Source organism: Rutilus rutilus (genome assembly GCF_951802725.1).
Source record: "Rutilus rutilus genome assembly, chromosome: 21".
Classification (NCBI taxonomy): Eukaryota; Metazoa; Chordata; class Actinopteri; order Cypriniformes; family Leuciscidae; genus Rutilus; species Rutilus rutilus.
In genome coordinates this window covers 21,930,687-21,945,704 of record NC_140226.1, presented here as the reverse complement: position 1 = coordinate 21,945,704, position 15,018 = coordinate 21,930,687, and the positions used below count along the sequence as shown (strand labels likewise).

Below are 15,018 nucleotides of genomic sequence, written 5' to 3'. Positions count from 1 at the left end.
TGTTGTTAACTCGACCCTTTACGCATATAACTTTGTCATTAGTTTCAGAATTTTTTCTATTCACACCATTTTTAAGAAACAACTGCAATACATGACCAGCAGAGGTCGTTTTTATCTCTTTATTTTTAGTGTGTGTGTGTATGTGTGGTTCAGGTGGGTTTTTCCTACCTTATGGGGACCTCATTTGTTGGTTATAAATCATACAAAATTTATGTTTTCCGAAAATGTAAAAATGCAGAAAGTTTTCTGTGATGGGTAGGTTTAGGGGTAGGGCTAGGATTATGGGATAGAATATACAGTTTGTAGAGTATAAAAATCATAGGGTCTATGGAAAGTCCCCATAATACATGGAAACATGTTTTAGCTTAAAACATGAATATAAATAGTCCCTGACAGACAGAGATTTTGTACCAGCTGGCTGTCATGTTTTATAGTTTTGGCAGGGTAGTCTTAGAGGAACCATCTATTCATGCACCCGTTTATAATTTCATCATCGGACAAGAGTGAGTTTGTGCCCTACAACATCAGTGATAAGCCTGGAACATCTTTCCTTCCAGAGGAACATAAACACAGTATTAAATCTAGGCTTCAGGAGATCATCGTTACCCAACATACAAAAAATGAATAATGGCTTTCCGTTCCTATGACTTACATGTTAGCTGGAACGGTTTCTTTGGTTCACAATTTGGATACAATGAAGACAAATCAGCTTTTTAATGTTACACTCAAATCGGAGATATATAACATATAACCATAGAAGTCTTTTTGAAATTAGTAATAGGCCATGACAAGAACAAGGCAACATGTTTAAATGCATGTTTAATAAGGAAATACAAACACCTTCTTGCATTTTTAGTCTTTTCATTTTGAATTCAATAAACATAAAAAAATACACCACAAATGACTTTCCCCTTTTAACAACATCAATGCAACCTTTTCAGTTCTATACAGTGGGTCATTAACTTGGGAAATAATTTTATTTCACTCTTTTGACGGTTTATTAATTCTTTGAGATCTCTCAAAGAAATGTTTTATTTTAACTGTTTCACACCATGTTAAGAAAAAAACAGCACTGGCCGTGAGTGTATTTTAATTGAAACACATAAATACTATTGTATATATAAATAATACTGTACATGAGAAGAAAAAAATAATGCAAAGATACAATACAAACATATTGCTGCCATCCTTATTCAAACAATATAAACAGCCAGATTTTTAGGAAATGTATCATTCCATATACACTGCACCATGCGATGTTTCTTACGTCTCAACGTCCAAACAGAGAACCGAGGAGGGCAAGCTGGATTTTTTCACGACAATAAATTAATTAAAAAAAGATCAAAAAGAGGAAACCGGATCAAAAACAGAAAGACCATGTCGTCTAGTGCCCCTGCCTCCCCCCAGGCGTTCTCTCATCACCCTGTGTTCATATCTCCATGGTGCACACAAATAGTCCTGGAGCGTGTTCAGAGCGTGTGCAGAGCTGGTGGAGAGCCGGTGTGCGTGGGGGCTAAAGAAACAACAGTACGGCTACAATGGGCCAAACTGCAGGCTTTAATTGGATGGTCGATGAAGGGCTTCTCATTAAAACCAGTAGAGCTCCTTCCCTTTCTTGTGGTGCTGGAGACCTGCGGTGCAAAGCAGACATGAACACAAAGGCTGAAAACAAGGAGGACCCATATACACACACACAATCTCAATGGTGGCTGCAAACTCTCTATATAATAAGCACCAACAACTGAAGCCAAACAATCCATTTCCTGCCATTAACCTGTAGGGCATGTGGCTTGTTTGCTTTTAACATAATTCATGCACCTTTCTAAACGGAACATTCTGGAAACTTGATGGGTAATTGCTGGTAAACTCTCAGTTAGTTTCGAAAATGAAGCTCTGTGAAATGAAATGAAATTAAATGAAAGCTTAATTTCACAATCCGCAAGTTTCCCTGCAAATTATTGATCAAGTTTTCACAATGTTCAGTTTAAAAACAAAGTGTATGAAAAATAGTTAAAATGCTAAAGCTACAAAGGTAGAAGGTATTTTCTTTTTGCAGTTTTATGTATTATATTATGTCTTAAATTAGGCACGTCTTTGGCATTTTAGGTACAGATCATTCTACAAAACAGATGTGTCCCTTTTACACATATGTGTAAGATATAAATTTGATAATGAATAGCTGATGCTGACTTACCCTTACGGTACAAATATATATATATACACACACACACACACACACACACACATACACGGAATGAGTTACAACAGATTTCTAGTTCCCAGCATGCTTTGCTTCTGACTGTTAAAGGAAAGTATTATTTAATGTTTTACTCAATATTAATATAGGGGGTAGATCTGTTGGTGTTTAATGTTCTATTATTTTGGAATTTAAGAGGTTTTCTGGTATGTCTGAGTTTTTGGGGTTAAAAGACTATTAAAACTATAATTACTATATTTTTAAAGTAATGGCTGAGCACTCTTCAGCACAGTGATAGTCTCTTGGATAAATACTGTAGTACATGCAGGTGTGCTTGTGCTTTAGTGTACTAGCTCGAAAATATGAAACATTTATAATGTAAATAATAAAAGAAAAAAAAGAAATATATTACATTATATATTTATCCATATATGTGTGTTTATGCTGCATGAGTAAATATATCTGCAATATATTACACATGCAGGACCATATCTGATCACATATACATCGATATATTATGAAGAGTATTACTGAATATAAAATTACATACATTATGATACACAGTATTAGTAAATATTTTGCCACATATTTTTCCATATATTAAAAGTGGAAATTCCACACAATATATTGAAATATATATTGAAAAAACACAATATATTATTCTGTATATTTTCAAATATACTGTTAAACCATTTAATATATTGATCATTCATATATAGGGAAATATATTTTCTTTTCATAAGGGTATACTATTTGTTAATATTAACATTTCTGATGTTGTGTCCCCAGGATTGGCATCAACCTTGTTACCATATATTTCCCTTTTTAAAGTGATGAACTATTTTATAAATCAACATAAATCACAAACATAATCATAATTTCAAGAAGTACACTCTTCAGGGACACATTCAATTTTTCTCTTTTTATCACATTATCTTTTATTTTGTTGTTGTTTTGCCTACACTGGAACACCTTACCTGATTCCATGTTGAGAGCCAGACTCTGTGCCACTTCCCCAGGCGGAAGCAGCCCTGGCCATGTTGCAGTGGGTTCCAGCTTTCCCACTTCATAATGCCCAGGCAGCGTCGAGAGATGAGGCGGCCGGACGGCAGGCATCAGCAGAGGTCCATAGTGGGCATCCAGCCCGGGATTGGAGTACAGTTCGTGGAGGGGCCGTGGGGGGGGATAGGGCTGGCTTTGAGAGTAGCTCCAGGACTCTGATGGGTGTGGGTGAGCGTGTGAGTGAGGCAGACCGGGGTGCAAGGCCTGGGCGTACGGGTCCATAGCGTAGGTGGGAGCACCTATGGGATCACAATGGGGCCGGCTAGGCGGAGGGGGGTAGTTACTGTCCCAGAAAGATGGAGGGAAACTGCGCCGACTGCTTGAGGATGAAGCTTCTGATGGGGAGAGAAAAGAAAGAATGACAAAGAGAAACAGAGACCAAAGAGCATAATGTTTTGTTTGCATGGACAGAAACTACATTTTTTATTCGAATTTGTGGGGAGGATCAACTTCTTAAGGATGTACTGTCCATAAAATTTGGGGAGCTGTTGAGGTATGTCCCACACAACAAAATGTGTCTGGCGCCCCTTGCTCAGTTAGCTAACAGTCAACTAATAAACAAAACATTTTTGTGGTATGTAAATGTAAAAAATTATGATTAAAAATGACAGTACAGTACTACTGTTCAGGGTCAGACACTAATGGGGGCTTGGGGCAAAAATGCTACCAACATTTATAAAAAATGCCTCTAAAATTAAAATTGGTGCTCAAAATGGACCTTATGAGCCTTATTTTGGTTATTTAGATTTATAACACAATATAGCTATACATTTTTTTTCCAGATATCAGTACAATTGCAAATCTTTTTTATACAATTATATATATTTTCCTATATAGATTTAATACAATAAACAATGAACAAAAAGTTAGTATTAAGTGACTTACATTTAAGGCACAATAATATCTGTTTTTGATGTATTTTGTCAATGGAAATCGTTCCAAAAAAAAGCCCAAACCAGAACAGTTGGGCTTCTCTGAGCATTTTGTTCCTAAATTCAATGACACATTAATTGAATGTGTCATTGAATGGTTGAGTGAATGATTCAATGACACATTCATAAAGATAGTGGCTGCATCCGAAATCAAATAATACCCTATAGTGAAAAACATGATGTGACGAGTAGTATGTCCGAATTCAAAGTACTCATAAAAGAGTAGGCGAAAAGTACCCGGATGACCTACTTCTTCCAGAAAAATTCTCAAGTGTGCATACGATGGACATTTTACTATCCCATGAGGTCACGGGAGAGGATATGTGATTCAATGTAATTGTAATTCAATGACTCACTCATTTAGACAGTGACTTTTCATATTTCTATATTACATTTAAAGGTATAGGGTAGGCAGTTTCCTAGAGGCTAGCAATAGCAAGCTAGCTTTGAAAGCATGAGATCCCACCCTCCCTTCTCCAAAGCCACTCCTCCTTCAAAACACATGAAAGCAGACAGCAGAGTCTGCAAAGCGTCACGAGATGAGAGACGGCGTTAATTTACCTCATGTCTCAAAGCACATAACATTACAATAAAAATGAATGTAAACAACTTACAGAGCTCTTACTTGTACCACCTGACTGCTGCAGATTCATTTTGGCGTTGATAGTGTTAACATAGAAACGCATAAATCTGAGTCTGACGACGTGAACAGCTCCGGGTAGTACGTCACGTGTTGCCATCTCTACCTACGTATATGAAATGGCATGTTGTTTTAATTCAGGAGGAACTGTAAAAGGCGGCTGTTATTTTTTTTGTGGCACTCTGTGACTGATGTCTGTCTACAACTCTGCAAAGCCTTACTGAACGCACTGATGACGTGTGATGTCTGCACAAGCAGGGTGCGCGGAGGTATGGAAATACATGTTGGCAGGTAGGTAGGACATTGTATCATTACATTCGGACCGAATGCAATTATTGGACGAAATTTTCATTCACAGAAGATATATGTACATGTTTGAACAAACTTCTATTATTGATTGCTATTAGGATGTGAAGAGAGTTGCAACCAGTATAACAAAAAAAATTGATATGACATTCAATAAGGTTAGAGAAAATATTATTCTTATAAATGTGCAATAATCCCCTTGGGAATCTGTTAAAGAAAGTTTAATGAAGTTCAATGGAAAGTTCATTTCTATCATTGCTACTGTTGTTATGGTGACCTCCTCAGGCAAATATGCCCTCTGTTCACTAGCATCTCTTCAGGGGGCTCTGACTAACTTGTAATCTCACGTTGGTGATTACTGAAATGTTGTGTGAACACCATTGAAACTTGGTGTTCAAGCTTTAATAAGAGGGGTCAGACCCCCCATAATTTGCACGCTGATGTCAGTTAGTTATCATATTATTATAGGTTAAGCTGAGATGACATTTCCACATTTGTCCACATATAAGGCCGTTGCACCTTAGACTCTCAGGTCAGGCTTGTCACATGATTTCACATGATTTCCAGCCCCACGCCCTCAGATGTCTTTCTGATTGAATCATATGGTGTTCCATTTGCTTCTAAAGAGCTTAGCACACATCACAGAAATACACACAGCCACATGAGAGAGATGAGAGACGGAAAGAGAGAGAGGGAGAGAGAGAGCTAGAAAGGACTAAGAAAACCCACTAAAGATATACAAAAGAAGAGGTCAAGACAAGAAAATTAGTTTGACTGAAGAAAAACAGACATGTTTGACTCACATCTTTTGCAGTGTTTCGCACATGACATGTTAAAAGTTAAAAGAAGTTCTCTGAAACAGAAAACCAACAGTTGTTATCCCTAACCGTGCCAAACAGATTCTTTTTTGCACCCATTGCTGCCACTTGTGAACTCAAAAACTATTTTTTTTTCGTTCCACTGACCTGCATTCTGTGTGAATGGCCCCTAAGACAGTCTCTGTCTGTCCTAAAGGTCTATATAAGGCAGAAGTTTAAAACCTGGAGAACCGCATGTGGTTTTCTTCTACTGTCATGTCAGTTCCACAACACCTCCACAGACCTGCAGAACCCTGTCTCTGCTCGTGCCCTCACCTGTTGTTTTTACTAACCCTCTCGCCCCCTGTAACCCCTCGTAGAATGTGGAGGGAGGGGTGAAGTATGTTTTTAGCCGTTACTTTTATATTTAGAATTCTTCTGAAAAAAGACACCGGTGATGTAGTCGTGATCAGAGGAGGGGTGGACGAGCTCCTCATAAATCTGACACTTGGTATTGTGAGCTGTTTGAACGCGATACGAGCTCGAGCCACTGCGCTTACCGCCACGTATAAACATAGTATCTGTTGGGAGGCAGGCAGTGTCTGAGAGGCTAGATGAAGATGTCACAGGGAGGGAGGGAGGGAATATACCAAAGGTTCATTAAGGTAAACACACACATTAAGCACCACCTTCATTGCAGACACTTGCGTGATCTGGTATTCAACAGGTTCTGCACGCTATCTCACTTGTGACATTTGTGACTAATTGTGACTATGCAACATTGTCATTTAGCTCCTGTCCACCCAAAAAATGAAAGTTCTGTCATTTATTCACCCTCATGACATTGTGAGCTCATATGATTTTCTTTCTGCAGAACACAGCTGTTTCAGCTGTTATTGTCTTTCATGCTGCCCTTTTAGTAGTTTGAAACTTAGTGACTTTAAAAAGGACATGAATTGAGAAATTAAATTTGATCTTTTGACATGTAAGAGGTAGTGGTGTAACGATAGCCTCATGTCACGATGCGACACATATCACGATACTGAACTCACAATACGATATTATTGCGATACTCCAAGACATATAATAAAAGTTTAACAAAAAATGTACTGTTGATTAAAATGCTAGATTTGGTATTACATTGTGGGTGTAAATGAATAGGCTTGGGTTTGGTGCTGATAACCCAATGCACAGGACAATGGTGACACCAGAATACAAATACAGAATTATTTTAGATGAATATGCTTGCACTCTGTCACTGGCTAGATATATTTAAAATAATGTAGGCCACTTTTTACTGGTAACATAAGATATTTGGCATTATCAGGACCCACAAATATTCCCCCATTGCATAATTATACATTATATTCAACATTATACTATATAGTAGTTTAATTTAGTACTGACACTAAAACTCTGAAAACTTGAATTTTAATCTCACACAGTAATTTTTATTTTGGGTGAACTACACACAATAAATATTCTCACTATCCACGATACATATTGTTGCATTTTTGTATTGCGATATATTGTGACACGATATATTGTTACTCCCCTAGTAAAAGGTCATTGTACTATTAAAAGGTTAGTTCACCCAAAAATTTAAATTCGGTCAGTAATTACTCACCCTCATGTTGTTCCAACCCCGTAAGACTTTCGTTCATCTTCGGAACACAAATTAAGATATTTTTGCATTACATTAAATCTGAGAGCTGTCTCACTCTTCCATAGGCTTCTCTGTAATTGAAACTTGCCAGCCCAGAAAGTTAGTAAAGACAATGTTCAAAATAGTCCAAGTGACTACAGTGGCTCAAGCGACGAGTTTATCAAGCGACGAGAATACTGTTTGTGCGAAAAAAAAAAAAAAAAAAAAACGACTTTCTTCAACTATTAATTTTCTTCTGTGTGGGCCTCTGAGTGAGTTCACGTAGTGTAACAGCGCAGCGCTTCTGGGTTGTACGTCAGAACGTAGGCTCACTATTGGCCAGCATCACACACATGACCGACTCAAAACTTCCTCGTTAATCCAAAAACAACTTTTATTAAAACCAAGCTCTGAAAACAACTCGTTTCGGATTTTGTCACATTATGACAGTGCGACGAAAGACCACCTCTGCAGAATCAGATCAACACCTACTTCTACATCATCGCATCTTTGGCCCCATCCATTGGTGCATTATTAAGATGTGAAGGAGAGAAGAGGTACAGGACCACTGGACTAAAAGTAACATTACCTTGATCCTAATGCTAGGAAAGTGGTTATTTATTTTCAACTATGCGAATGTCTCAGTAGAGTATTATTTGTTTGTTCAGTACATTTCACAGTGGATTCTTTGGTAAATTATGGTACGTGACAACAATGTACTAAAAACTGAAAAAAAAATCCTTTGCAGTTTGAGCTGAGATTGCTTAGCTGAGATAATTTGTGCACGCAAATTATATGCAGTGATTTTAAATTCCTTTTCTTGTGCCTATTTCTTGCACCCGATGGACTCTTTTGCCACACTCTCACCTGTGCTGGGATCGCTGTGCCTCTTTTTGCCCTCGGCCTCCATGTAGGTGCTGAGAGCTCTGGAGAAGTGTTCATCCACCACGCTGCTAATGTCCCCTTGGTAGTAGGTGAAGAGAATGCATCGTGAGCTCAGATATTCTGCCTCCCCGACCTCCTTGTCCTTCGTAGCCTCCTCTACCTGTCCGGACAAAGGGTATGGTGATGGGGACGGACCCCCCGAGCTGGAACTTCCAGCAGAAACCGGGACCCCAACGCTGTCCATCAGATCCCTGCAGCGAGACGAGGGGCTTCTCAGACCAAGGGGTGCCTAAGAAAATGAAGTAGTTGTGAACTATTGTGACACATTTTGTTGTGTCTATGTCTGACTGTGTCAATGTTTATGTTTGTGTGCCTGAACTGTGTGATTATTAATCTACAGGGTGGGCCATTTATATGGATACACCGTAATAACATGGGAATGGTTGGTGATATTAAAGTCCTGTTTGTGGCACATTAGTATATGTGATGGTCACCACCCATCTTGAGGAGTTTGCCCCCTCACATATACAAATGTGCCACAAACAGGACTTTAATATCACCAACCATTCCCATCTTATTACGGTGTATCCATATAAATGGCCCACCCTGTATATGTAAGAGTGTATGCAATTGCAATCATATATAAAAGATATAGGTAAGACCAGGGCTTGTCACACAGGGAACTTACATTTTGAATAACTATACAGATATGTATCAAAAATCCAGTTAGGCCAATGCTTGTTTTCTCTGCAGTCTCTATTAAATTAGAATTAAACTCTCTTAAATTAGGATTATTTTCTATCCTCAAAATTAAAATTAATATATGCTATATACTCAGACAACATGCCCAGAGCAAAAGGTCAATGTGTTCAGTAAGCTGATTCTTTTTGAGCTGTATTTCTGTGCATTAACGAAAATGTTCAACTGCTTTTAATAGCCAAGACTTGAAGGTTTGCGCCTACACTGAGAAATGGTCACTGGAGTGTGACAACATGCCCCGGACTAGTCGACCTCACACACACACATCAAACACATTCGTCATATAGGCTATACAAAAATTAAAAGTGAGGATAAAATACGCAAAAACTTGCATGTTTAATTTAATAGTAATTTAGCAATGCATTTCATATATGCATTGCTGGGAAACGTGCTTACCGGTAAAGTGCTGATGAATGCTGAAGCTTTGTGCGCGTACGGTGCGTAATGACCATAAGCCGGGTACATAACATCCAGACAACTCATGATAACCCGCTCGCTCCTCTTGGCTCGCAGGCAACGGAACAGTCGCGCTCTGTTTCACTTGCAGAAGCAGAGAAACGGGTAAGGAAAGTCAGGTAGGACAGTGCAACATCTCGGTGTCGGGAAGCAGAGCGCGCGGAGACTGATCGGTGGTCCAAGGTGACGCACACCTGACAGCTGCGCTCGCGGGACTGTGGTTTGGTTTATACCACAGAATGTGCCCTAGACAGAGCTTCACATGACGACCCCTCCCACCCCACCCCAAGACCCCCGACAACCCTCTAAAATCTAACTGCGTGGTCCACACAATGCAGAACACGTCCGTTAGTTTGGGCTACTGCACAGGCAACATTCATGCCATGGTTGATGGTCAAAGCAATTACGTGATGGGTTTTGAATATGTGCAAATTAAATACAAAGCATGTTTCTATAACACAAATTTAACATGCATAGGCCATCAGGTTTAAAATGATAGCAGAGACATAAGTGTTAAAAAATATTTTGTTTGTCAAACCTTAGGCTATTGTATTCCCATATGTTTCTCGTAAAAGTTAAAGTTATTTAGAAATTAATATGTATGTGTGTGTTAATTAGGGGTGTAACAAAGTACCCCAAAGTTGTAACTCTGAGAAAACAGACATCAGTTTAGATTTTTTTCAAATGTATTTTACTTAAATTATTATTTTACATTGTGTAATCATGTTTTTCAAAAATAATACTTGTAATTAATACAATAAAAATGATGATAAAAACATAAAATATATTAATACATGTAAATATAAAATAAATGCATATTAATAATAAACAAACAAAAAATAATTAGAAATATTTTTATGCTCTTAGGGCAGTGCTAGGCAAAATGCTACAAGAAGAACAAAAGAAAAAGAAAGTTTTCAAATCACTTTTTAAAATTTCATTTGATACCATCTGCTTAAAACATCATGTAGTAAACTTAACTTGCTGCGCTGAAGAACATTGGAGGTATTTGGCTGATTCTCAGGGTGGCACATTGGTGTGAGATATAGACTAGACACCCAATCCATACCAGCACTTCAGCAAAGAGATTCCTCTCAAATCTAGCTCACATTATCACCTTCACTTAAACAAACTCGAGGTCAGTCAAACACGCACCCATAAATATTGTCTCTGTTCCACTAGTTTAGATTAATATTCCAAATCAAATGCTTTATTCAAGAAGGAACCTCCTCCAGATCCTGCTCTGTAAACTGTTTTAGGTATTCTCTCAGATATTAATATGTGCACATTGGCTCTTGAGTGCCAGGAGTTTTCTGACAGACATTCTAGAACGTTAAGAGAATCGTGTGGAATATTTGCAGAATTTCATCCAGCAGTGTTAAACAGAGAGGAATGTCTCTGAAGTGTTTGCTCAGGGTCGACAGAGGCGATGTGTGCCAGAACTATGTCAGCTTCAATTGACCAATAAACTCTGTCTAATATGATCAGTTTCAGACCAACTGTTTATACCATAGCTGTGTTTTTTTTTTCCTTCATTTTTAATAAACTCTGAAACAAAAACAAATATACAAATCACCTAATAAAATATAATAAAAATATAATAATTATTATTATTATTATTTTTATTATTATATTATTAGGTAACACTTTAGTTAAGGGTCCAATTCTCACTATTAACTAGTTGCTTATTAGCATGCATATTACTAGGATATTAGCTGTTTATTCATATTTTTATAAAGCACATATTAATGCCTTATTCATATTCTGCACCCCTTAATCCTACTCAACACCTAAACTTTACTACTACCTTACTAACTATTAATAAGCAGTAATTGCAGGTTTATTAAAGCAAAAGTCATAGTTAGTTAGTTTACTTAATAGTGAGAATTGGACCCTCTAAAGTGTGTTCTATTATTATTATTATTATCATTATTATATTAAAAGTAAACATACATTATATAACAAGATATTATTCATTGTTTAAGCAGGTCTCATCTATACTGTCACATATTTTCTGAAACTAAAGAAATCACTTGCAGAACTTCATGCAAATGCGTTGTAATGATTTGTACAAACGAAACCGTTAAAATATACTCGTACAATTATGGAGTACATTTACGGGAATGAGAGACACGGACACTTGAGACAAAGTTGGATCAAGCTCCACACTGCTGTCATGAGTACATGCTTAACTATTCCCTGCTTGAGGTCAAGAGGTCTGAGACTATTAACCTCTCATTTTACACGCATTTAAAAGACTTGTTATCTGAATGCATTCTGGAGTCATGAACATGCTGTTGCCCATAATGTCTGTCTCGGCTGAAGCACACTGTGAAACTTTACTCGCATTGGTGTGTTTTTTTTGGGATACAGAGTTGAATGATGCAATGCCACAGGGAAAGGGGTTGAGAGCTCCAGCGTGACGGACAGCTGCTCCTGACGACACGCAGCACAGGGTTTAAAACAGACTCTGCACTATGACCACATGAAGGAAGAACCATTTATATTAATGGCCATGACCGATTGCTCTCTCTCTCTCTCTCTCTCTCTCTCTCTCTCTCTCTCTCTCTCTCTCTCTCTCTCTTTCTCAAAGTCTTCCCAGCAACACATATCACTCTCTCCTTCCTTTTTGGAACAGTAAGTCATTTGTCATTACTAAGAAAACAGGTTGTATGACTATATGCGTGCGTGTGATGTCTAGCCCAGTCTGTATCACAATCTCTGAGCCACAGCGAATGACCCCTGATGTTCAGCTCTGAGTGACCAAACTAGGGAACAGAGAAGAAGGATGACTCCCCCCTCATTCCCTTCTCTCTCTCTCTCTCTCTCTCGTTCCATTTCTATTTATTCCTGTTTCATTCACTTTCCAGGACCATCTTCCTAAGACTGTGCGTTTGTGTGTGTGTGTGTGTGTGTGTGTGTGTGTGTGTGTGTTTGTGAACGAGCAGAAAATAAACACTGATTGCATCATTGTTTGGTTTAGACCCTTGATGCTAGACCAATTCTCTCAGCCATAAAACTAAACTGACAAATCAGTCAGGTGATCACAGGGATTAAAATACCATGTAAAACATATTGCAGGATTGTATTAATATGAGCAATAAAAATCACAGTTTTTCATGTTCTACAATACTTTCAGATTCTCTTACAGCTTGTTTTAGTTGCTATGAAGTACTTTGTCCTGCATTGTGACGTGCTATAATAAAGAACATTTCTAAAACATTTGTAAACCAAATATTTATATTTTTTTGATAATTATTTATGCAAATGTGTTCATTAAAACAGTTGGGTGAAATAAAGTTGATTGTAGGATCTAATTGCAAGCAGTTAAAAGGTAAATGAACATCAGGTGCAAACTATAATCAAACAATGAGTAAGGAAATCAACAAGCGGGAAAAAGGGGGAAAAAACAGCACAAAACAACTTATAGTAAACCTCAAACAGATAAAACAGATAAAACAGGAAAAGGTTTTATGTTTTGTTAGTTTTAGTTAACTATAATTGTCAGCGTTACTGAAGAACAGGCAACGGGAACAATGTTCTCAGGTACTTATTGAAGAGATTCAAAGAAACAGCCCAGGTAAATATCACAGCGTGGTTAAAGGCACTTGAATGACTTAACAGTTCTTTGTCTTTGCAGGATGACCTGGGAAATGGATGCAGTCTGAAGATGAGGATGATGATGACAGGCAGATGATCAGACGGGGAGTCTGGTAAGACAACTACATGTGGATGAGAATGGGTATACTGTTTATGTAAGTCCCAGGTGATTAGTGACAGGTGCGGGGAATCAGTACTCGAGTGAGTTTGAATGAGGAGGCAGAGTTACAGGGTCTGAAGTTACGGGGACGGCTGAAAGCCGAGTATGCACTGAAAGGATTGGCGCAGAGAGTTTTGGGCGTACTCGGCTCAGGGAAGATACCGGCTCCAGCTGTTTTTGTGGCTATGGCAATCTCAGCGTTCTCAGGAAGCATCCTATCTCCTGGATCTTCCTCTCCGTCTGCCCATTCGATCGTGGATGGTAGCCGGATGTTAAACTCACTGACTCACCTAGGAGACAGAAGAATGCTCTCCATACTCTGGATATGAACTGAGGTCCTCGGTCCGAGACAATGTCCTCAGGTAAGCTGTAATTGCGAAACACGTGAGTGAACAGAGCCTCAGAAGTCACTATAGCCAATGGTAATCCTACAAGGGGATGAGGCGGCATGGCTTTGGACAATCGGTCCACGACCATAAGGATACAGGTAAATTAGTCAGAGGCAGGTAGGTCCGTGATGAAGTCCACTCCTAGGTGTGACCAGGTTTGGTGAGGAATGGGCAGCAATTGGAGTTTCCCTTCAGGGAGATGGCATGGTGACTTGGAGATGGTGCAGGTGGTACATCCTTGGACAAAGCGATTGACTTCCTGAGACATGATCACCAATAACGGTTGCGGATGAGCAAGAGGGTTTGTTGACTGCCTGGATGTCCAGCAGGGAAGAGTGTACTGAGTCCATGAGGGACAGCCGAGAGCAAATGAAACATAAATCCATCCCTCAGGACCTCCCGCCAAAGCAGATTCAGTGCGGGTGGCTTCGACGATCTGGTCATCCAGGTCCCATTGGATAGGACAGACGATGGCGGCTGGAAGGAGGATGGGCTCTGGGCTACTGTTGGATTGATCAGGTGCATAAATACGAGAAAGTGCATCAGCACTTCAATGGTTTCATGGATGGTTCACCCCCTCCAGCCAATGACGTCATTCTTCCAATCAAGCTTGATAGTGAGATGTTCCCATGTTAACAATGTCATGATTCTGCTCCGCCATGGATAACTTTTTAGAGAAAGGCACATGGATGTGGAGTTTTGGTGGGTCAACCCACCGCTACGACAGCACCGCTCACCCATTTTGGAAGCATCGACATTATTATTCAAAATCTTACAAAAACCTCAAAAGCTTTCAATGACTTCAGTAATTACTAGGGAGTTATCTTTTTTTTTTTTTTACTTTAGAATACTGATCCAAATAATTAGTAATTCTTCTGAAGGATTTGGTAATACTTTAGTCATTATTGGGGGGGTGAACATTTTTTTAGTTACTGATTAGCTAATCAACTACCAAATTTGACAAAGCACTATTACTTACTAATTTGTTAATCAGAGTTTCTTGTTAGTTAATAGTGGTTACTGAAGTTATTCATTCTGAAGTGTTGCCCAATAAAGCTGACACAATGAATCTCTTATTTATGTAATGTCTGCAATTTGTTATAATGAGAGGATTTGTGAGCGAGCAGAACTCAACAATAGACAAAACCTCAGCCGATTTGAGTGGTGAGTGGATTCTAACTTAAACACCT

At 38.6% G+C, this 15,018-nt stretch overlaps 1 protein-coding gene across 1 annotated transcript; it reads right to left on the bottom strand.

The window, feature by feature from the left end:
- Positions 1-800: 800 nt before the first annotated feature.
- vgll2b (vestigial-like family member 2b) lies at positions 801-9,922 on the bottom strand. Its single transcript, XM_084394035.1, has 4 exons — positions 9,620-9,922; positions 8,447-8,753; positions 3,175-3,594; positions 801-1,631 (listed from the first exon to the last, which is right to left on the bottom strand). The coding sequence occupies exons 1-4, from the start codon at positions 9,704-9,706 to the stop codon at positions 1,588-1,590; spliced, it is 858 nt and encodes a 285-aa protein (XP_084250161.1). The 5' UTR covers positions 9,707-9,922; the 3' UTR covers positions 801-1,587.
- Between the last annotated feature and the right edge of the window lie 5,096 nt (positions 9,923-15,018).